Below are 24608 nucleotides of genomic sequence, written 5' to 3'. Positions count from 1 at the left end.
AATGCCCTCTTTTGTAAGCAAACCACCCAAGTCTCAGCTGCCGGAATTGATGGCCCCTCCACCTCCTTCTTTTACTGGAACCTGAATGTCTCCCAGGATTCACGTCTTCTGAAGCTGTTTCATGTGGAGGCTGTTCATTTCATCCCAACCTCACTCCCACACACACAGACGTGCAATTCACACCCAGTATCATATGGCCTGAAGGAGTTGGCACTTTGCTCACTCCCCATTTTTAAAAAGATTTCTTTATTTATTTGAAAAGCAGAGGCAGAGAGAGAGAGAGAGAGAGAGAGAGAGAGAGAGACAGGTCTTCCATCTGCTGGTTCACCCTCCAGATGGCTGTAACAGCCGGAACTGTTCTGATCCAAAGCCAGCAGCCAGGGGCTCCTTCCGGGTCTCCCACGTGGGTGCAGGGGCCCAGGGACTTGGGCCATCTTCTACTGCTTTCCCAGGCCATAGCAGAGAGCTGGATCAGAAGTGGAGTAGCTGGGACTCCAACCGGCACCTATAGGGGATGCCACCACTGCAGGCAAAGGCTTTACCCACTAAGCCATAGCACTGGCCCCTCCCCATTGTTCTAATCCATTACTTCTCCCTCCTTCATTAAGGACCTAACAGCTTCTCTCCCCTCCTTGCTGTTGTCATTTACTGATTTCCTAGTGTGGCCCACACATTCACAGATTATTTATGCATCTGATTCCCAGACTACCCCCTCCCTCCCAGCCCTGCAATCAGATCATCCTGAGCAAATGCAATGTTAATATACAGAACTCACCAGCAAATTCCAGTTTTGCCTCCTTTTTTACCAGGAAAATCCTACCCTGCAGCTTTTTCATTAGGAAAATCACAAGGCATTCTGGGGAAATCCTACTTGAAGCTTTTTCATTAGGAAAATGCTACCTTGCAATCTACTTAAACACCCGACACCCCTCTAGCTTCCTGCTGCCTTCCAGGATGTGCCTCACAAAACTTTCCAGGATACCGTCAGGCTAAGTTAGGAGCCAATAGGGCTCCATGAGCCCCCTGAGCAGGTCTCTAGCCCACCCTCCAGGGTGTATTTTCATGTTAGATTTTTAAGTTTGTTATTTCAGGTCATGAGCACCTTGAGGGCAAAGACTAGGTGTCACTTATTTCTGTACTGACAGCACCTAGCACAAGGCCTAACCAAAAGAGGTACTCAGTGTAACATACACAGGAACTTCAAAGAGTTTATGGAAAATGGAATTAAAGGATAAGCTTCTTGGGGTGCAAAAATTGAAATTCACACATGGCTTTTTTTCACAATATATATTTTCCATGAGCTTTCTGAAGATTTTTCATATGCAGGGATTTAAAAATACTTTTTTGGGGCCAGCACTATGGTGTAGCATGTAAAGCTGCCGTTTGCAGTGTGGGCATCCCATATGGGTGCTGATTCGAGCCCCGGCTGCTCCACTTCCAATCCAGCTCTCTCCTATGGCCTGGGAAAGCAGTAGAAGATGGCCCAAGTCCTTGTGATGTAGGCAAGCATACAGCATAAAATTGATTAGGCTTGTGAGCTGGAAGCACGCTTTCATCACGCCCCCTGTGTGATCTCATGCCCCTATTTGACCCCACTTGTGCACCCACCTGTGGATCAGACTTATTAACCACTCCCGTTTGGAAGTAAAGACCTGAAACACGATGGGCCTGGCCCTTTTCCCATTTTTTCACTTTGCCCTTCTTTTTCTTTCCCTGTTCTTGATCCCCTTGCTGCCCCCACGCCTTCAGGGTGTGTGGCCTTTGGGCCACCAGCTCCATGCTTCCTGGCCTGCATGCTCCTCCACAGGGCTGGCTTTTAGCCTGCTCTCTGCTCCGTAGGAGTCCAGATTTCCCTTTCTCTTTTAGATAGAGTCCTCACTCTCCTATGCATTTTTCTCACTGAATAAAAAGCTTAAAACTTAACATGCTGCCTGGTTTATTTGTGCCAGTATTCAGGATTCTTCTCTGAATGTGTGGCAAGAGCCCACATGGCTTATTAATATTAATATATTAATAAACAAATCAGTAACACTTGGACCCCTGCACCCATGTCAGAGTCCCGGAAGAAGCTCCTGCCTCCTGGCTTCAGAGCGGCCCAACTCCGGCCATTTCAGCTATTTTGGGGCATGAACCAGCAGATGGAAGATCTCTCTCTTCTCTCTCTCTCTGGCTCCACCTCTCTGTAACTCTTACTTTCAAATAAATAAATAAATCTTTAAAATATTTTGCATCTAAATAAGCTAATCTTTTAATTCCACTTTCATGAGCTGTTTGAACTAGCCTCATATCTGTGCATCAGCAAATGTTTCTTAAATATAATTCAGTGCCGAGAAAATCTCCAGGTTGTAGACGATACTAAATCCCCCTATGTATACAGGTTCAATCAAGGATAAACTGAAAGAGGGCTTTACAGTACTTGGTACATAGTAAGTGCCCAAGTAAATAGCTGATAACTGAGTAAAGTGGATAAGTTTAGTCTACACGGTCCTTGATTCATTGGAGGTGCTTGCTAAACACTGAATTAACTAATTCACTTCTTGAGGGAAAGGCTGGAAAGCTAGGCTGAATTCATACTGTGGAAGGTCTCCATACTATGCAAATTCTAACTTAATCATTTCCCTGATCAAAAACTTCCCCAATGTCAATTTGGCAGCAGAAAGATGGTAAATGAAGTGCAGAGAGATGAACAACAGGAGGCCAGTTAGGAGATTAGAAAAGCAGTCTTGTTGAAAAGTAGTGAGGCCTCAATTTAGCAGGTATGGTAGGAATGGAAATGGGATAAGGAATTCAGGAGACAATGATTAGGTGCATGGGTGGGAAGTGCTTGAGGAGGAATTGAAAGATGATTCCAAGGTTTGGAACCTGGATAACTGGAAAACATAGGTCTATGAGTAGCATTGTTATGTGAGTCAAAAGGTCTAATCTGAATGAAGGAATGAAGGAACTTGTGTGGCATCCTAGTGCAAATATCAAAATAGGCACTTAGAAAGTTGACCCTGCAGTTCAGGGGTGAGATCGGAACCAGCAGTCGACTTGGCAGCCATATATGCAATGTTGAAGCTGTAGGAACTATTGCATTCTCCAAAGAAGAGAAGGTGAAAAGAGACCTCAGTCTCAGGGCAATAGTAGCCTATGTTCTAGTAGAATAAAGAAAAGGTCGGTCACAGCCATCAGAATGCGGCGTAAGAATGCTGGAATTTTCACAGTTTACTTTCTGAACAAACCAACCCAATGTGCTACAAAAAGCAAGTAAGATTTTCAGTGCCATTAGGAAGGACATTTGGAATGAATAGTCATATTAACCTCATACAAGTAACCTAAAATGTGGTAAAGGAACTCTAAGAGAAATATTAATAGATCTGGAAACGGCCCAGTTAAGAACAATTAAAATAATCAAAAGGGAGAAGTATCTGACATTTTCAGAAAGAGTAAAGAGATACAGAATTTCCTCAGCTTGGAAAAATAGTTGTGAGAGTCAGTAACTGTGAGACTATTATAACACTTTATATGTCTCAATGCTGAAGACAGCCTTATCAGATAAACATCACAATCGTGTTCATTTTACAGACAAGCAAACTGAGGCACAGTGAAGTTCAGTAACTTCTCCAAAATCCCAGCAGTAGAAAATGAAATGTCGGAATTCAAACCCAATGTCACTCTAGGGCCTATGTTTTTAACCACTGTAGCATAAATTACCTAGTAAACAAATAAATCTTTAAGATAAGAATCATGTAACCACAGTCTCGTTTACTGAGATTCAAAATGCAATTTCTAATGCATCACTTAATGCTTTAAGGAAAATACAACTTTTTGCTTGAATTCCTTACAATGAGTGTACATCACTTTTGTAAGAAAAAAAGTAAAGAGGATGCCATTTTGATATTGAAAATACTAGTTTACTCAGCAGGTACTAAATTTCCAAAATTTGTTACCTAGAGAGGTTGTACTAAATACAAAAAACTTGAAGAAAATTTAGTATGTGCAATAGATATATATTTCTTATAGATACCTATAATAGTCAGGAACATATTTCCTAAGGAAAGTGTTTTTTTTTTTTTTTTTAAATCTAGGTAGGAAAAGACAACGTGTAGTAGACAGGGAGAATCTGCATGGGAAGTGGAGACATGGATGAGTAGCATATGAAGACATCTGTGTAGTTGGGTGGCACAGAACAGTTAATGAACTTGAAGACAATTCTGTGATAGCAGTGCTTTCTCTATTCAAGGGACTATCCTGGGAAACATGAAGTCTTTGCAAATAACATCCCAGGAGGAAATTCTTTAGACATTATTCTTACCTTCTGTAACATTTACATAATTTGTACACAGGACATACGAAGAACAGCTGTTTCATTTAGGAAAAATTAAGGCACTTCCAGGGTCATTTGGGAATTTGAATATTCTTTCCCATGAGGTTTGCCTTTTGTTCTAAAATCTCATGAAAACAGTGCTGCCATTAGCTGTACCTTGCACCTTGGAGATTAACTCTAATCTAGAGAACCCTGTCTGAAGGGATTCAAGGTATTTCTCCAAAGGATACAGTCCTTGGTAACTGTGACTATGAATACTCTGGCTTCCCTTCAGGGTGCAGTCTACACATAAGACAATTAAAATCCCACTCCAAACACACGATTTAACCATTTATTATTGGAAAATGTGAAACTAGGCTAGCTTATTTTGTACTCAGTATATGAGTAACAGGTTGAAGAGAGTGAGGAATGCATTTTAAGGGGAAACAAAAAAAATCTCAATGTCTGAGGAGGTCAATTCCCTGAAGAACAGGATAATGCAATGATAGCTTATACAAATAGCAGATTCTGTACTGGCCTCTTTTTTTCCCCCATAACTTCATCTTTTGAAAAGAAAGGAAACAAATCTCAGATCCCTTCAGAACATTCCTGATCACTTTCTGTGTCAGATACACTGGTATTAGAAGAGTTAAAACAGTAGTGCACTTGAAAAGCCTAATTTCAATTTGACCATTGTCTGAGTTAAAACAAAGTTCTAGGAGTTTTTTTTTTTTTAACTATCTTTTCCATCTTGCCACCTCCCAGGGGTAGAGAAGCAAGTACTTTCTTGCCAAGTACCCAGATTACCTCCTGATTATTCCTGATGGTGAGACTTATAAATACATTATACTGCATTTGATATTGATCAAATACTGTGAAAAATTTTGGCAAAGAGGTGAAGAAGCTGGAGAAAAATAATGACTGTGACTAAAGGTTTGGAAAACGAGATCCAGCACCAAAAATATATAGGCAAAGTTGAGGAAATATGAAGAATCCTGGACATCTTTTATTTTCTAGTTTCTTTTTTCAGCTTTTTATAATCAAAAAGTTATCAAAATTTAAGAGTGCCTGCAAGTCCACAAGGGTGTGACCTCAATTCAAAATAGAAGGACTCTCTGTAAAGAGTCTTTAAAACAGAAATACATCCATCATACTTTCCCATATCCTTCATTCAACAAACACTTATTGAAAGCCTACGATGTGACAGTCAGTGTTCTAGACACAGGGAAATCTCTGTCCTCTTGGAGCTTACGTTTCTGTGCTGGAGGAGAGAAAGCAAACGATAATAACCAACACAATAAACAGGTAAGTTGTACAGTATGCTAGAAGGTGATATGAAAAATACAGAAGGCTAAGAGGATGAAGAATGGGAATTTAAAATTTAAATTTAAAAAGGGTGGTCAAGATAGGCCTCTAAGCTAGCGAGGATGAGCAAATTGATGCAGCTAAAAGGTAGAATTCTGTTAAGGTTAGGGGAACAAATGGTGATTACATTTTGCATTTACGTTGTAATATATAGTTTCCAAAACTGTGCCACTCAGCCAGTGGATACTGGAGGAACTGATGCAGAGTTTGGAAAAAAGGATGAATTCTGGATGGGCCACTCACATGGAAACAAACGTCCAGCTGGTAGTCAACAGTGGGAATCTGGGGTTATGATGAGTTATTTGAAACAGAAACGTTGATTTGGAATCAGGATCATATCTACGCAGGTGAGAGCATCAGGGGAGAGCAGAGTAAAAACAGGCCCATTTTAGGGACTGCATACAAAGAAAAATGGAAGAACAGTACATTTTGTCCTTGGGTTTAGAGAGAGAGCGCGAGAGAGCGAGCACGCTCGCTAGGATTGCATCCTTTCATTTCCCCTCTTTCATTTCTTCCCTAAAGTTAGCTGTCCTCATCACAAGACACTTGGCGCCAAGCTACACTTCTTTTGTGGCAATCTTTCGTCAAGCCCTTTGGAAGGTAAGAAGGGAACTAACATTTACTGAGCATCCCCCGCAGGCCAATTGTTTAGGGCTCCAGAGCCCAGATTGCTGCCCTTGACACTCCAGCTGCTTCCTCGGTTTAACACCTTTGCCTCCTTCAGCAGTGCTTGGCCTAGAAGGCGGAAGCGCAGGAAAGGTCTCCAGAAAACAAAGGACACAACTTGAAGGAAAACCAAAAAAAATTAAAAACTACCGTCGGGAGCCTGAGCCTAGCCCTTAACCGACTTTCACCAGCGCCTACCGGCACCTACAACTCCCGCCCCTCAGCCCCACCCGGAACCTCCACAGCCCCCGCCCCTTCTCCCGCGGCTCGCGCTCATTTGCCGGCGCCTTTCACTTCGCGTCCTCATTGATCCTGCTTTCCCCTCTTCTTCTACGCTCTTCGCTCAGCCCCGCCCCTGTCCTACAAGTCACAAAGCGCAGGCTCGTTGCTCTCCTGGACCTTTTTCCGTGTCCCTTACCCCTTCTTCCCGGCATTCCTGTTTCCGCTTTCACACTACTATCGGTTTTTCACCACCACCAAGGCACTTCGCGCTCCGGGCTTCAGTGACGTCATCTCTCAGCGCCGCACTGACACCCGCCGGTGGAAAAGGGAACAGCTCCGCCGCCCTTCGCCTCTTTGTTGGGCTACTGCTCCTTCAGTTATCATGGCGCCATCGCTGTGGAAGGGGCTGGTAGGCATCGGCCTTTTTGCTCTAGCCCACGCCGCCTTTTCCGCTGCTCAGCGTAAGTGCATGGGGGACAGAGACTGCTCCCATGTGGGACCCTGGGGGCGGTGTGTAGGTGCATCCCTGCGGGACTGTCAGACCGAGTGTCCAAAGAACGGTCATTGGAGACGTTACAGTTTGGGGTGACTAAGACGAGCAGTGCCGGGGTCCAGGGTGGAAGCTTTGGAGTTTGAGTTCGAGGCGAATAAGGCATCAGATATTGCGGGAAGGTTAGAAGGGAATGTCTAGGAGAGGATTCAGAGCGGGAGTCTATTCCAGAATCCAGGACAAGTGATGTCAAATCCAGCACGGGGCAGGTCAGGCAATGTGGAATAGAGGAGTCCAGATGCTCTCGGTCTCGTGACAGCCAGGTGGACAACATTTTGGGTACTCCTGGGCTGTCCAGATACAGACGGAGAAGTAAAGTGACCCGTGCATGGCCTTAGGGAGACCCGGGGGAAAGACCATTAGACTGGAAGTCTGAAGGACTAGTTAAAAATTTGCTTTACTGCTATAAGTGTATGTGACCTTGTGCAAAGGATATGTGCTTCACTGCGTTGTAAAATTCAGTCTTTGGTCATTGGTTGAAACTGCATTGTGCTTAGGTGCTAGGGGTACAGTGATGCCCGGAGGAGTTCAAAATCTAGTGGAAAAGCAAGTGGATTGAGAAATGATCACAACAAAGTGATATATATGCTGTGCTTAAAGCATATAAGAACGCGTGGAGCTGGGGAATTAAGTATCTTCGAGCCTTGCTGCACAAAGTGTGCTCAATTGACCAGCACCAAGAGCTCGTTAGAGACACCCAGGCTCCACCCCAGATCTGTTGAAACAGAATCTGCGTTTTAATAAGATCCCAGATGATTTGTATGCACATTGGTTTGAGAAGTACTGTCCTGGAGGAGATTAGGCTACACTGGTGTACTGTCATTTTCTACAACAAGCTTCAGCTGTAAAATTGTATAACCATAGCACAAGGAGGGCCCTGGGAGATTACTGAAGTCTAATCCCTTCGTTTTACAGATGAGGAAATGCCTGGCTAAGGTAGTGTTAGACTCAGATTACGCTTCATGCAAACAGAAAAGCTAGCTGGGAATTGAGCAGACTGTAGGAGGTTAGTCAAAATCTATTTTTGGTATTGGTTTGATTTTTCTTGTACACCTGTCCTTATGATAAACCTAGTAAATTGAAACTTAAGAAATGTCTCTAAGTATATTGCTTTTTTTAAAAAAGAGTCAATACATGCTTACTCAAAGCAATTTGAATATTTTAGTTCAAAGTACATTATTAAATAGGGATTATTCTAGGTTCATCTAGAATCAAGATTCTGTATTTTGTGTTTCAGTTTATGAGAATGCCTTGTGGATTTTTCACTGCAGTGAGACCTTACAATGCTCATGTTGGGAAGATGCTAATATTTACCTTTGAGATTGTGTCATGTTAGATTGTAGCAGGAGATAGTACACTATGGTGTTGCATCATGCTCATCTTTACCATAATGAACTCTATTATAGCAACACACTGATCATATACTACATTTCTTTTAATCTCCATGTTATTTCCATTTTGCTGTTAGGGAAACTTGGGCAATGAAAAGATAATGCGATCCTTTGATACTAAGAAACGTTCCCGCTCCCACATTTTAAGGCTCTGAAATTGAAACATGTGTTACAATCATTGAGTGTGTCTTAAATTGAATGAGATACAGTTAATTGAAGAGCTATTACTCTACTCCAGGTTTATCAACTTCCACATCTGATTCTTTTGTCCCTTGCTGCCTTCTGAGGTGAAAGCAGCTGCACAATTATAATTAAATAGCAGTAAAAGCAGAAACTGATGTCCTGAAATTCCTCTTCCACTGCCCCAGTGTGCTCTCTTAGGAGAAACGTTTCCATAGTAGTGTTACTTTGTCCATACTATGTGATGTTGGTGCTGTTTCAGAGTTGAGATTTTCTATAGATTTACTATTTTTTTATTATTGTAATTTCTTTGACTAGTTTATGCAATAAGTAGTTTCAGAGGCTTCTACTTTTTGTGGTAATGGAAAGAAAAATTATGCTTAGGTATTTCTGCCTGATACTTGCTCACCTATAATTTTTTACCCTGTTTTATAAGGTGACAAAGCAGGTCATGATGAGAATAAAATAGTTCAAGATAAGGCTGACTACCCTAGAAGATAGAAGTTTTTGAAGAATTAGGATTAGCATTACTTTATATAGCATATAAGTCCACCGCTTATTTGGTATATTGATTTGATTGTATTTTAAAAAAGAAATATGATTTATACTTTCCTTAATGGTATGCTTCTGGTTTATAGATCGTTCTTATATGCGATTAACAGAAAAGGAAGATGAATCACTGCCAATAGATGTAAGTTGGTCATTTATATTCTGTTAAAATATATTTTAAAAAGTTAACCACTAGTCAAACAATACCCTATACCTTGAGTGGTTGTGTGAGTGCAGCCTGTTGAAATCCTTGCTTAGTGTATACTAAGTTGATCTTCTGTATATGAAGGTAATTGAAAATGAAACTCGATGAAGGGTGGGATGGGAGAGGGAGTGGGAGAGGGGAGGGCCGCAGGAGGGAGGGAGGTTGGGGGGGGGAGCCACAACAATACAAAAGTTGCACTTTGTAAATTCACATTTATTAAATAATAAAAAGAATAAAAAAAGTTAACCACATAGGTTATAGTTTTTTACTGATTTTTATTCTCTTAACAATTTCCAGACATGAAATAACATCTGTTCTCTACTCTTTATAAAATGCAAAGATTTTGTATCTAAAATTATAGATGAAATAGTCTTTCTAGAAGTTTCTCTGTTCATGGTATGAGATGGATTTTTTTTTAAAGATTTATTTATTTATTTGAAAGACAGAGCATGAGAGTGAGTGAGTGAGTGAGTGAGAGAGATCTTCCATCTGCTGGTTCATTCCCCAAGTGGCTGCAACAGCCAGGTAGGAGAAGCCAGGAACTCCATCTGGGTCTCCCATGTGGGTGGCAGGGACCCAGGTACTTGGGCCATCTTTCACTGCCTTCCCAGGAAGAGAGCTGTGTTGGGAGCAGAGCAGCCAAGACTGCAACCCAATGCTTGGATATGGGATGCTGGTATTCCAAGCAATGGCTTAAGTCACTGTGCCCCCAATGCTGGGCCCTTGGCTTTACTTTTTAGAAAAGTTCCTATTTATATAAAGTTTTAAAGCAAGTAAAACAGTATGTTGTTTAGGGATATATATAGGTGGTCAAACTGAAAAATAAGTATTTGTAAGCTCAAATGACATATTCATGCCTCACTCACAATTTTTCTGTTTACTGTGTTTGAAATTATAAGAGTAGTAAGTTCTTTGTAACAGAATCAATACCTGTAAAACTGAAAACCGACCCCACACAATTGAAACAACAACAAACAGACCTCATTCCTCAGCAATTCTCTGAACAGTTTGGAGTATGTCAGTAGTTCAGACTTCTTCCTATGCATAAACAATAGTGTCTTTATTTGTGTATGTGTAGTTTTGCCAAATCAAAAACAAAGTCTTTTTCTTTAAAAGAAAAATGGTTACATGTGCATATATATATAGTTTTACAATTTGCCTTTTTTATCAACAATTTATCTGAAACATTTTCATGATAACTCAGGTTGACAATATTCTTGTTAACAGTGCCATTGTTTGCATTGTGTAGAGTAAGTGTTCTTGGTACAGTGGTGGTGGGAATGTAAACTGACATTACATGACATCAGATTTTAACTCAGAATAATACCTTGTGGCTAATTTTGACTGTAGTCATCTGTAATTAAGGATATTTTAGATGTGGCTATTAAGTTATTCTCTTATCACTTTTGCTTTTTGGTGGATACACTTGCACACACACACACACACACACAGAGGTTAATTTGTGAATATTTAAAATAACTTTGTTCTGTTTACAAATTGGAAAGTTTGAAATAAAGAAAATATACCAGAAAATATACTGTGCAGCGGATTAAGCCACAGCTTGTAACAACTGCATCCAATATTGGTGAGCCAGTTTGAGCCCTGGCTGCCAACATGTCCAGTCCAACTTCCTGGTAATGTGCCTGGGAAGGCAGCAGGTGATAGCCCCCTGCACCACACATGTGGGTGACCGGGATGGAGTTCCTGGCTCCTCGCTTCAGCTTGGCCCAGCCCTGGCTGTTGCAGCCATTTGGGAAGTGAACCAGCAGATGAAAATCTCTGTCTATCTCTCTATCTCTCTGTCTCTCTGCCTTTCAAATTAATAAATAAAGAAAATATGCCTATAATCCCATGTTGGTTAGTTTCTAATTGAAGGTTTTTGCTTGGACAACCTCTTTGAAAGCAAGTTGATATTATGTGAGAGTACTTTAAACAGTGTTTCCACTTCTGTGTTCCAGGAGATATATACAAGATTATTCATATTGCTTTGTAAAAGTTACAAACAAGAAACAATCTAGCAACATGTAATGGGCAAATTGTGCTATCTTCATATAATGAAATACAAAACACAGTGAAAGTAGACTACAGCTACATTAGTATAGCAGGGATAAATTTCACTATCAATGTTGAGCGAGAAGGACTAGACCAAAAAGAGTACATTTTTAAAAATTCAGAATGGGCAAAAGTAAGCAATATATGTTTTAGAAATATGTACATGGCTGGTAAAATTATCAAGAAGAGCAAGGAGGGGCTGGTGTTGTGGTACAGCACGTTAAGTCATCACCTGGAATACCAGCATCATGTTTGAGCCCTTGTTTTAGTCCTGGCTACTCCACTTCTAATCCAGTTCCCTACTAATGCATCTGGGAACGAAGTGGAAGATGTCTCAAGTGCTTGGGTTGCTGCCACCCATGTAGACCAGGATGGAGTTCCTGGCTTTGGTCTGGCCCAGCCCTGGCCATTACTGCTATTTGGGGGAGTGAACCAGCAGATAGAAGCCCTCTCTTCCCCTTTGTCTCATTCTGCCTTTCAAATAAAGAAGTAAAGTTGTTTTTTTTTTTAAGAAAAGCAAGGAATTGGTTAAAACACAGCTAGTTACAATAGTTAATGTTGAGAGAGAGTCTGGGATGTAATTGGACAGGGATATGTGAGACTTGAAAGATAATGGTGATGTTCTGTTTCTTAATCTGTGTGGTGGGTGCATATTATTGCTTTTCTTTGCACTGTACACATAGGCTTTATATGATCTGTGTGATGTTGAAGAATAATACAGTAAAAAATTCTTAGCTGCTCTTGAAAGTAGGTAATATTTGATAATTGAGTTCTGAGTGGCTCACTAGCATGGCAGTACTCAGTGATTTTGCTTCTTTGGGCATGTCACTAAGTTAATTTATCAAGGCGTCAGATGTATTTTTCCCACTGAGCCACAGAATTTGTAGAAGATTTTATCCTGAGTCAAAATCATTTCAAGTGAGAATTGACTCCTTAATGAGTGATATTGAGAGAACTACCTGTTAGAGGCTGAGAGAAGATTGCAGATGCTTCTAATAATATTTGTGTGCTCTTGTAGTAATTTCAATCTTTATACTCACAGATAGTGCTTCAGACACTTCTGGCCTTTGCAGTTACCTGTTATGGTATAGTTCATATTGCAGGGGAGTTTAAAGACATGGATGCTACTTCAGAACTAAAGAATAAGTAAGTCTTTTCATTTTCATAGGCTTGAAGTTCATTTTCATTGCATAAGGGTTTGCTTTACTTGTAAGCTAAAATTTATGTTTTCTGGTACGTGAAAGTTAATTTTGTTTTTACATTTTGATTATGCAATTTGTGTGAGTAATGAGGTAAATATATTGAGGCAGTATTTGAAATGATAGGGCAAATGGAAGCTGAATGGCAGATTTTTGGCATTAGAATAAGATACAAAGTTGTTTTACTGGTTGCTTAATATTATCAGTGATTGGCTGGTTGGCAATAGATAGATGGAACAGTAATCCCACAGAAATTTTAACCAAGCTTCCTCCTTCTACCCTTCCCCCTTATTCCCTTCCTTCTTTCCCCTTTCATTCCCTCTTTCCTTTTTCCCTCCTACTCTTCCTCTACTCTTTTCTTCCTCTTTTCATCCTCTGGTCCTACATTAGTCTTTGGAAGAGTAAGGGGATTTCTGTTTCCTCTCACTTGAGTTTATGTTAACATAAACTCTGCTCTCAGGCCCTTTTCTATCCCTGGATTAAAGAATGTTTGTTATTCTACTTGCTTTTCTCTTCTGTACTTCTTCTAAGCTATTTTCTAAGCTATTGTTTCTTTGCTTGCTTTCCTTTTCCATATTTTTACTTTCCTAACATCCTCTGGTTTTGTTGAATTCCATCTTTGGACTTTACTCACCTTCTTGATCTGGAAATGATAAACCCTTTATAATATTTTTTGGAAGGCTTCACAGTAAATAATTATATGTTAGAGGAAATGAAATCATCTTCCCATTTACATTTACTGTTATTTACATTTTAAATACTTACATATTAGGCCTCCTGTTTTGTAAAGGATGATACTTGCATATTTAGGTGGGGTAACTTTGAGATTTGAGTTTTTAATCAAAGGAAGGATTCTCTTGTTCTTTCCAGGAAAATAATATTAAAAACAAACACAATAAAGGCCATACACTGAGGTGTTTGTGAACTCATTTAGACCATATATATCTCACTGGGGAAAAAAAAAAGGAAACTCCACTCCCACCACTACACTTAGAAAAAGTCTATGAAGAATCACAGGCAAGGAGCCAGGAAAGAAAGAAGTGAAACAGAATGGCGTTAAGTAGGTGGTAGCAAAAATATATGAGCTTGGACAATAGCAGGTACAGAGGGCCAAAAGATTCTTGGAAAACAAATCTGTGAAGTAATCATGGCTTGAATTGTGAGCACCAAATGAGAATAATCAAGGAGTAATTTATGTACTGGTTTTGTAAAAGACCATTTAGCACGGGTTACTGTTAGATTTACAGGGGTGATTAAAGTTGAGCTAGTACTTACATTGTTCTTCTTAGCGGAATGGCTGAGTAAAAAAAATTGAGGGCTTGGGAGCAAGCATTTAGCTTAGCAGTTAAGATGCCTGCATCTTATATTGGAGTTTCTGGGTTTGATTCCTGTCTCTGGCTCCTGCCTCCAGCTTCCTGCCAAGGCAGACCCTAGGAGGCAATGGTGATGACTCAGGTAATTGGGTTTCTGCCACCTGTGTGGCAGCCCTAGTTTGCAGTCCTGGCTTCTGGCTCTGGTCCAACTTCAGCCATTGCAGGCATCTGGGGAACAAACCAGCAGATGGGAACTCTCTGTCTCTTCGTGTCTCTGCCTCTCAAATAAAAGAAAAAATAAGTAAGGTAACAGTTTAATGCTGCCATTCCAGGTTTGTTATTCTCTTTGAGCAGGAAAAGTGAGATACAGTATGGTTATCATTTATAGACTGATTTCATGAGCTTATAGTTAGTTAAAAATGTAAGCAATAGGAAATGCATAATTCACTAGAATCCTGCTATTTTCAGATAGGCTTTTGTGAAGATTATCTTAAATTGATGCCTTCTTTTTCTTTTAAGGACATTTGATACATTAAGGAATCACCCATCCTTTTATGTCTTTAACCACCGTGGTCGAGTACTGTTCCGGCCTTCAGATACAACAAATTCTTCAAATCAAGACGCATTGTCCTCTAACACATCGTTGAAGTTACGAAAACTTGAGTCGCTGCGCCGTTAATATTTTTACAAATTATAATAGGACAGGACACAGAGCTCAATATTGGAGTTTGGGGCATAAAACACTCCCCGCATTAGTATTTATATTGATCTCTCAGACCAATTTAAAAAAAAAATCTATGGCCCTTGTTTGTACACTGTTAGTCAAGTCCTTAATGCAGTATTGGTTATCTATGAAATGAGTCTTTGATTGAATTTCATATAAGGAATTTTTTTCATTTAAGACAAATTAACATATTTTGTAAAGTCACTGTTTTGAACACATTGAAAAATGTTGATGGTTTCTGTGATTATTTATTTTCTTAAATTTCTTTTCTTTTGCACTACAGTTTTTAGGATCCTTTTGGAAATACTGTGTGACTACTGCATTTTGCAGCATGAATTATAGTAAAATGGTCTTCAGTTCTTAATAAATGAACTTCCCTAATGAGACCAAAATGGTGACTTTTCCACTCTTCTTTTATCCCCTAAAAAGTGGCTCTGCTTCAGCAGATATTTGCCAGTTTTTAATTTATCCATGACTTCTTACTCCATCCCACTCCCGTATACTTTCTAGCATTGACTTGTCTTGTTTAATTACTTCTCTGAGATTCTGTGTAGTGAGAAATTTTTGTGTTAGAAATTCCTTGTCATAGCAGAAGTATTTAACAGGTTCAACTTGTTGTAAAACTGTTTTTGTTCTCTTCATTTATGTGTAGAAATGTGCTCGAAGTGATTATGTAGTATAGGAATAGTTGAAGATAGACCAAAAATGACCATTTGTGATTTCATTATCCTGCCTATATAAAGGAATGATAATTGTTGAGGAAAATGGATTACTTGTCATTAGTTTAACTTATTCAGAGTCTCTGTTAGTTTATTCCATGCTAAACTAGTGAACTAAATGAAAATAAAGGAAACTTCCCATTAATCTAAAGGCAGACTTAAAGGAATTGGGCCAAATATGTTCTAAATATTTGGAATGAATATATTTTTTTAGAAACTTCAAGGCCACTTAAGAAATTGTCTTGTAGTTTTGATTTATAGAAGGTTTAGAGTTTTCTATCTTCACTCTGTTGGTGAAGTTTGAGGATGAGGATACAGAATTGAATTGTTTTAGAAACAGTGATTTTACTCTAGGAGAAATTTGGCTAGCTCTTTGATCTAGAAAGCTGCAGGAATCTCACCATTTTGGTATAAAGAATAATGCATTTTTTAATTGTACAGGTGTAAACACATTGCTTTTGTTGAATTGTATGGGTGTAAAGGGAATAACTGTATGCAGGTTTGAAAAGGAAATATGCTTTAGGCAAGAGTCATAAGATGCCCTTATTCTTGATGGCGTTTTTCCATTAGAAACGAACCTCATTTCTTTTATTCTGCCTGGTAACGCACAGCCCCATGGCATGAGATGAATTTGTCATTGGATTTTTATTAGTGTTGTTTTGTTCTGTTTTGTTTTGCCAATCCAGTCTGTCTGTGGAATACTGACTCTGCTCTCTAATGAGAACAAAGTTAGAATCTGCCGATAGCCTAAAATAATTTAGGAATATGTTAAAAGTGTGGAGTCGGGAGTTAAAGTGATGATAATTAAATCAAAATAGTGTGTGAAAAGCAAGCTCCTTATATCAGTCTTGTCTACCTTTCCTCAGGTATAACTTGATTTAGGAGAGTTTCTTGTTTTCTTCTCTTTTGGGGCTGAATTCCTTTCCTAATATGTTTCTGTAACATTGTTGAGATGTAGTTTGCCTGCCTTATAGTTGACCCATTCAGAGGGTACAATTCTGTGACTTTTAGTGAATTCACAAAATTGTGAAATATCGACCACAATCACTTTTAGAACATTTTGCAGTCCCAAAAAGAATCTCCCTGCACTTTAAAAGTTGCCTCATTTTCTCCCAATGCCACCCCCCAACCCCTGTCAACCCTAGGGAACTACTAATCTACTTTCTATCTGTATAGATATACCTTCTCTGGACATTTAATATAAATGGATTCATAGAGTATCTGGTCTTCCATGAGTGACTTCTCCCAAAGGATTGTTATATGGAGTGAGAAGTTGTTCTTATCTTGTGATTAATTATTGCTGTGAAAGGACATGATTCGCCAATTGAATATATTTAAGGAGAGAAGATCAGATACTTAACAGGTTTCTCAGTTGATCAGATGTAATAGATTTTTTTAGGCATTCATAATGTATTACTTATTATATTTTGGCTAGTTTCTAGAATGGATATTGAACTCTTTGCCTGCCCAGTTAGGAAAGACCTGCTAAAAATGATGCCAAATAATTTGGCAAATAATTGACATAGTAATTTTCAGTGTGTACATCTTTGCTAGCAGCTTGTATACCTCGGGCTAGCTGAGCTCCCCAAATTTCTTTTTTAATTGACTCCAGTCAATTTCTGCTGACTTTTCCAAGTATGTACCATAGGACTAAAGGTGATTTGGGTACATTGTAACCCTGCTAAATGTATTAAGTATGGAACTTGATTTACAGTACTATGAGACAGTCTGTTACTGCCTAAGGTAGTTTAAAAATATGTGAGCTAGCTCAGTTTGCAGTTGACTGTGATTTCAGTGACATTCAGAAGTGTGTATCAATCAAAGTTCTCAAGAATACTGGAAGACTCACTTCTTAATAACCAGGGAACCAGCCAAATGGCCCAGTGGCAAAAAGTGCAGACTTCTGCGTTGGAAACTCTTGTGCTCTCTAACTTCCTACTGATGGTTTCCTAAGCACTGTGGCTTAGCTTTGAGTGGCACAACAGCATCTTCCTGGTTGTATGTGGCCTGTTTCCATGATGTATTGAGTGTTTGTTGTGAGCATCAGTGCCTGTAACACCAAGCTAAACACATTTTTTGGATATGTTCTCTCTCTTTAAATGACCTTACCCTGTCCAATAAATAAATGATTGTCTCACCCTGTTTTTGGTAGTGGTTTTTTTTTGTTTCATTTTGTTTTGCGTTTTTGATTTTTAATCTCATTTCTTCTGCTTCTCTGTCCCCAGAAAAATGTAAGAGCTAATTTTATGACTATATTTTCCAGTGTGATTTTGTTTTACTAAATTCAATAGATACTTTCTATTTAATTGTACATGTAAATTCTATTGCAGTTTTAAGCTTTAATAGAATGTATAATCTCATATTTATGAATCAGTAAGTGCTCTTTGAAGTATAGGAATTAGTCCTTGAGCAGAGTGTCTATAATCATTCCATCACAAATTTCTTATAAGCAAACAGCCCATACAAAATGTCACTTTGTACCTAACAGGAAATCGTGTTTAAAGCGTAAGAGAATGAGAAAATGCAAGGGGAAAAAGTTCTACTTTGTAAAACTTGGCATTTACCTAAAGTATTTTGAAAACACCACCAATATTCAAGCCTACATAGGACTACCTCAAAATAAACTGCTAAACAAATGTTATTTTAAAAGGAGAAAAAAAGGCACACATGACAAAAGGATCAGACAGTACAGAAAGGCATAAATCTTTTGTTCTCTTCCTTCCTACCCTACTATTTCACCCGAAGGTAGCCAGCATCAACAGTCTTGTTGTTCTTATAGGAATAAAACCTTTTATTTGCCTGTGAACATATATTTTAAAAATTTTGTATTAAGGAATCAGACTATATAATATTCTGTACCTTGCTTGCTTATGCTGTGTTTTATGAAATCTTTATCCATACAGAAATAATGATTTTTAATAACTATGGTGTCCCAGTATACAATAATGAGCTTTTAGGTTTCCAATATTTTATTAAATTATATTGCAGTGAACATACTTGTACATATAATGAGATTGTATCAGTAGAGTTAATTTATAGCAATAGAATTGCTAGATCAAAGAGTAGTTTTCATTTTCAGTGCAGTGGTCTACTGCCAAATTGTCCTCTGGAAACCTTGGCCCAGTGTGCTTCTACATACAGTGTGAGAATGATTGTTTATGATACCGGTGCTGATAGTGGGTACTACTTTTATGTTTGATCATGTGAAAGTAAATGAATGATATCTTGCATCTTAATGAGGAGATGGAACACATTTTCATGTTTATTGATTACTGATATTTTCTGTGAACTGTATGATTATGTTCTGTTTCCTATTAGATGATTTGTTTATTGATTTGTATGAGCTTTTTGTAAGCTAAGGAAATTGATCCATTGTCACATGTTTAATAACATTTTCCTGTATATTATTGATTTATGTAGTTACACTTATCAGTCTTTATGCCTTCTTTCCTTAGAAAGGACTTTACATTTATGAATAAATGTATTTTTCCAGTACTTTTAAGTTTTTTTTTTTAACATTGAAATCTATGATTACTTTGGAATTTATTTAGGTAGTAGCAATGAACTAAGGATTAAATATTTTTCTCTTCCAAATAACTGGGTATCCCAACTCCATTTATTGACTTGTTTCCATACTGTTTGGAAAAACCATCTCTCTCTCACACACATACACACACATTTCTTGGCTCTGCAGTCCATTGCAAAAAAAAAATACCACTCTTTTCATTATTTCCAGTTATATATTTTCATATATGGCATTGCTAGTCCATAAATTATTCTTTACTGGGATTTTTTTTCTAGTTGTTCTTGTGTGTTTGTTTTCCAGATACTTTAGTATCATTTTGTCCAAACCTGGAATCATATTGATATTTTTCCTAAAATTTTATTTTGAAAAATTGCAAACCTATAGAAGATGTGAAAGAATAATAATGGTGAACAACCTTCACTTAGACTCACCCTTCCTAACATCTTTCCCTGTTTCTTTTGCTCTCTTCAAATGGCTTTTTCCCCTCCTGAATTATTTGAGGTAAGTTGCAGGCTGTTCCTCCAAGATTCACAAATTACATTAGTGTATCTCTCCAATCTTCAACAATCTCTCTACCTCTTTATTAAAATGGCATCTTATGTTTTAAATTGTTATTTTCATTTTATTCAAGAGACAGAGATCTTCGATCTGCTGGTTCATTCCCAAAATGCTTGCAACAGATAGGGCTTAGTCATGCTAAAACCAGGAGCCTGGAACTCAACCCCAGTCTCCCATGTGGTGGCAGGGACCCAAGTACTTGAGCCATCGCCTGCTGCCTCCCATGGTGCACATTAGCAAAAAACTGGAATTGGAAGTGGAGCTGGGACTTGACCTCCCCCTCCCACCCCAAAACTCAGATATGGGATGTAGGTGTTCCAAGCAGAGTCAACCACTGTGCCAAACCCCTGCTCCTGAAGTGGTATTTTCTAAAATAATTTTATTTTTCAAAGCTATTTTATATTTATAGAAAAATAGGAAGATAGTTAAGCGTTCCTATATACCCCCAAATTTCCCTTATTGTGAACAGGGTGGTGTGATGCATTTGATACAATGAACCAATGTTAATACATTTTTATTAACCAAAGCCCATGCTTTATTCAGATTTCCTTAGGTTTTACCTGATGTCGTTGTGCCCTAGGATCCCATTGAAGGTACCACATTGCATTTAGTCATCAGGTCTTGGCTTTTCTTGGCTGGAACAGTTTCTTAGACTTTCCTTTTATTTGTGAGCTTGACAGTTTGGAGGGGTACTGGTTAGGTGTTTTGTAGAATAGTCCTTTACTGGACTCCTCAGATGTTTTCCCAGGTAGGAGACTGAGGTTGTGTGTGTTTTGGGGGAGGGAGGCCAGCAAGGTAAAGTGCCTTTCTCATCACAACATATGAAGGGCACATATTTATTGTCACTATGGATATTGATCACCTGGTTGAGGTAGAGTTTGTCAGGTTTCTCCTCTATACTGTGCTTTGTGGAAGGAAGTCATATACAGCCCACACGTAGCAAGTAAGGAGTTTTGCTCCACCTCTTTGAGGATAGAGCATCTACATAACTTATTTGGAATTCCACTGCATAAAACATATTTTGTTTCCCACTTATTAATCTATTAATTTAGTTATATAGGTTGGGACTCATGGTATTTATTTTATGCTTTGAATTACCATGTGATACTACTTTATTTTGTTGTTAAAATTTTTCCAGTTTTGGTCATTGGTAGAACTTTTAGTGGACTCCCGTGCCCCTTTTACATACTCCTATCATGTAAGTGTAAATGTATCTATTTATTGAGTGAAATGTAAATTCATGGTAATGTTTAATCCAGTACCACATAGATCATTCTATTCCCTTCCCCTCGCTTATCTCTAAACTGCCACTCCAACTGAGAAACCTGACTCCCACCATCTGTTACCCACTTACTTGATTTGTTTAACTCCAGTATCCATGTAAAGTGGTTTCAGAATTGCTAACCTGTTCTCTCATGGGAACAACATTATCAACTAGGCCGCAGTGATTATGTAAGTTTTTCTGTTTGTTCATTTGCCATTAGTTTTACAGACTTCCCCTCATTTCCAAAGTGAACTTAGGTCAGCACTCCCCCACTCCATTGTCACTATGTTTGTGCCATCCATCTGTAATACAGATTGTTTAGTCACATTCTGCATTCCATTTCGATAGCTCTCTGACTTCCTAAATGATTCTTAAAGAATTTGTAGAAAGTTCACTTTTTCTGCTCTGAAGTGAGTTTTGACAAATCCATAATATTATGTATCAACAATTGCATTACCCATATAGAATAGTTTCATAGCCCTAAAAATCTTTAGTGTTTTGTCTTTTCATCCCTCCATCTCCTTCCCCTGAGCCCCTGATAACCTCTGATCCTTTTATTGTCTGTAGTTTTGCCTTTCACAGAATGTCATATAGTTGGACTCAGACCATATATAGCCTTTAGAGACTGGCTTCTTTCACATAGTAACATGTATTCAGGGTTCCTCCATGTGTCTATATGTGGCTTGATAACTCATTTCTTTTTACTTCTGAATAATAATATTTCATATGGATGTTCTCAAAGTTTGTTTATACATTCAACTATCAAAGAACATCTTGGTTGCTTTCAGTTTTGCTGGTTATGAAGCTGCTACAAGCATTTACATGCAGAATTTTGTGCAGGCATAATTTTTTAATTAGTTGGGTAATTGCTAGATCATATGGTAAGATTATGTTCAACTTTATAAGACATTGCCAACTGTCTTTGAAAGGTGGTTGTACCGGCCGGCGCCGCGGCTCACTAGGCTAACCCTCCACCTTGCGGCGCCGGCACACTGGGTTCTAGTCCCGGTCGGGGTGCCGGATTCTGTCCCGGTTGCCCCTCTTCCAGGCCAGCTCTCTGCTGTGGCCAGGGAGTGCAGTGGAGGGTGGCCCAAGTGTTTGGGCCCTGCACCCCATGGGAGACCAGGATAAGTACCTGGTTCCTGCCATCAGATCAGCGCGGTGCGGCGGCCATTGGAGAGTAAACCAACGGCAAAGGAAGACCTTTCTCTTTCTCTCTGTCTCTCTCTCTCACTGTCCACTCTGCCTGTTAAAAAAAAAAAAAGAAAGAAAGAAAGTTGTTGTACCATTTTGAATTCCTACCAGTTCCTGTTACTCTGTATCCTTGCCAGAAATTGTCAGGTTTTTAAATTTTAGCTATTCTAATAGGTGTGTAATGATATCTTTCTGTTTTAAGTTCTCATTCCCTAATGATAAGTGATGTTGAACCCTTTTAATGTGATTATGTGCCATTTGTATTTCTCTTTTGATGAAGTATCTGTTCAGGTCTCTTACCCATTTTCAAAGTGGGTTGTTTGTTTTCTTATTGTTGAGTTGTAAGACTTTGTGTATTTTGAATTTAAGTGCCTTACAGATGTATACTTTGCAAATATTTTCTCCTACTCAGTGGTTTATCTTTTACTTTTTGTAAAATGTGTTTGTTAATTTGAAAGTCAGAGTTATACAAAGAGAGGGAGAGATGGAGAAAGAGAGATCTTTTATGCACTGGTTCACTCCCCAAGAGATCACAATGGCCAGAGCTGGGCCAGGCAGAAGCCAGGAGCTAGGAGCTTCTTCTGGGTCTCCCACATAGGTGCAGGGGCCCAAGCGCTTGGTCCATCTTCTGCTGCTTTCCCAGACCATAGCAGAGAGCTGGATCGGAAGTGGAGCAGCCTGGACAAAAACCAGCCCCACATGAAATGCCAGTGTGGCAGGCGCTGGGTTCACTCGCTACACCACAACGCTGGCCCCCTATCTTTTACTTTGTAAAAAAGATTTTATTTATCTGAAATACAAAGTGACACAGAGAGAGGGAGAGACACACTGAGAAAGAGATCTTCCATCCTCTAGCTCACTCCTCAAATGGCCACAAGAGCCAGATTTGGGCCAGGCCAAAGCCAGGAACTGAAAACTCCATCTGGGTCTCCCATGTGGGTGGCAGGGACCCAAGTACTTGGACCATCATCCGTTGCCTCCCAGGTGCATTGGTAGGAACGTGAATCAGCAGAGTTAGTACTTGATCCCAGACACTCTGATAAAGGGATGCAGGCATCCCAAGCGGCAGTGCCCCATTTCAGTACCTATCTTTTCATTTTCATTTTGTAATGGTATCTGTCACAAAGAAGTTTTTAATTTTAGTGAAGTCCAACTTACCAAGTTTTTTTTTTTCATGGAGCATGCTTTTAAAAGCTCATTTCCAAACTTGAGTTCATCTAGATTTTCTCCTATGCTTCCTTATAGTTTTATAGTCTCATTTTACATTTAAGACTGTAATAAATTTTGAGTTAAGTTTTGTGCATGGTATAAGATCTCTGTCTAGGATCTTTAAAAAAAATATATGGAGGGGCCAGCGCTGTGGCACAGGGAGTTAAAGCCCTCACCTGAAGCGCCAGCATCCCATATGGACGCCAGTTCTAGTCACGGCTTCTCCTCTTCTGATCCAGCTCTCTGCTATGGCCTGAGAAAGCAGTAGAAGATGGCCCAAGTGCTTGGGCCCCTGCACCCACGTGGGAGACCCGGAAGAAGCTCCTTGCTTCAGATCAGCACAGCTCTGGCCGTTACGGCCATATGGGGAGTGAACCAGTGGATGGAAGACCTCTCTCTCTGTCTCTATCTCTCTCTGTAACTCTATCTTTCAAATAAATAAATTGAATCTTTAAAAAAATAGATATCTAGTTTTTCCAACACCATTTATTGAAAAGACTGTGCTTTCTCCATTGAATTTCTTTTGCTACTTTGTCAAAATCCAATTCCCTATATGTGTTTGGGTCTATTGGGTCTACTCTGTTCCAGTAATCAGTGTGTCTGCTCTTCCAATACCATACCATCTTAATTACTGAAGCTTTATGTTATGTCTTGAAATTGGATAATGTGAGCCCTCCCACTTTGTTCTTATTTTTCAGTATTGTCTATTCAGGGACTTTCATATTTCCCCATAAACTTTATAATCAGTGTTTTCAAGAGTTATAAAATAACTTGTTGATTTTGTGATTGAGATTGCTCTGAATCTATAGATCATTCTGAGAAGGACTAACATCCTAATATTAAACTTTCAATTTGTGGACTTGTACTATCTCTTCATTTGTACACATAGTTTTCCACATTTAGATCCTGTGCATATTTTGTTTGATTATATACATATATTTCATTATTTTGGTGCTATTGTGAGTGATATTATTTTTAAATTCAAATTCCAATTGTTGATATTTTAGGAAAATCAACTTTTGTATACCAACCTTATATATTATTTCTTGTCATTTTTTTTAAATTCAGAAATGGATTTTGAATTTTGTCAAATGCACTTTTGTTATCTAATGAGAATAATATTTTTTCCTTTTTATGTATTAAAATGGTGAATTATAAGAATGGATTTTCAAATGTTGAATCATCTATGCATTCACTAGATGAAGCAAGTACTCATTAAAAATAGCAGCTTGGTATAATGTTTGAGTTTTAAATTTTCTTTTAATGTTAGTTCTGATTTTATAATTTTGTTCAACCACAGGTTCACTAATAAGAGTCTTCTAAGGGTTGGGATTATTCCTTCCATGGTTATTAAAGATATGGATTTTTGTCATATTTTATATGCCCTTCTTTTTATGGTCAAATGTGTTATAATATTTGGTTACTATCTAAAAG

At 38.8% G+C, this 24608-nt stretch overlaps 1 protein-coding gene across 1 annotated transcript; it reads left to right on the top strand.

Moving 5' to 3' along the window:
• The first annotated feature begins 6583 nt into the window (after positions 1-6583).
• Positions 6584-17565, top strand: MMGT1 (membrane magnesium transporter 1). Its single transcript, XM_017349949.3, has 4 exons — positions 6584-7002; positions 9301-9353; positions 12511-12614; positions 14500-17565. The coding sequence occupies exons 1-4, from the start codon at positions 6924-6926 to the stop codon at positions 14657-14659; spliced, it is 396 nt and encodes a 131-aa protein (XP_017205438.1). The 5' UTR covers positions 6584-6923; the 3' UTR covers positions 14660-17565.
• The last annotated feature ends 7043 nt before the right edge of the window (positions 17566-24608 follow it).

Source organism: Oryctolagus cuniculus, chromosome X, assembly GCF_964237555.1.
Source record: "Oryctolagus cuniculus chromosome X, mOryCun1.1, whole genome shotgun sequence".
Lineage (NCBI taxonomy): Eukaryota > Metazoa > Chordata > Mammalia > Lagomorpha > Leporidae > Oryctolagus > Oryctolagus cuniculus.
Note: the sequence above shows the minus strand (reverse complement) of the source record. Positions and strands in the feature narration are given on the sequence as shown.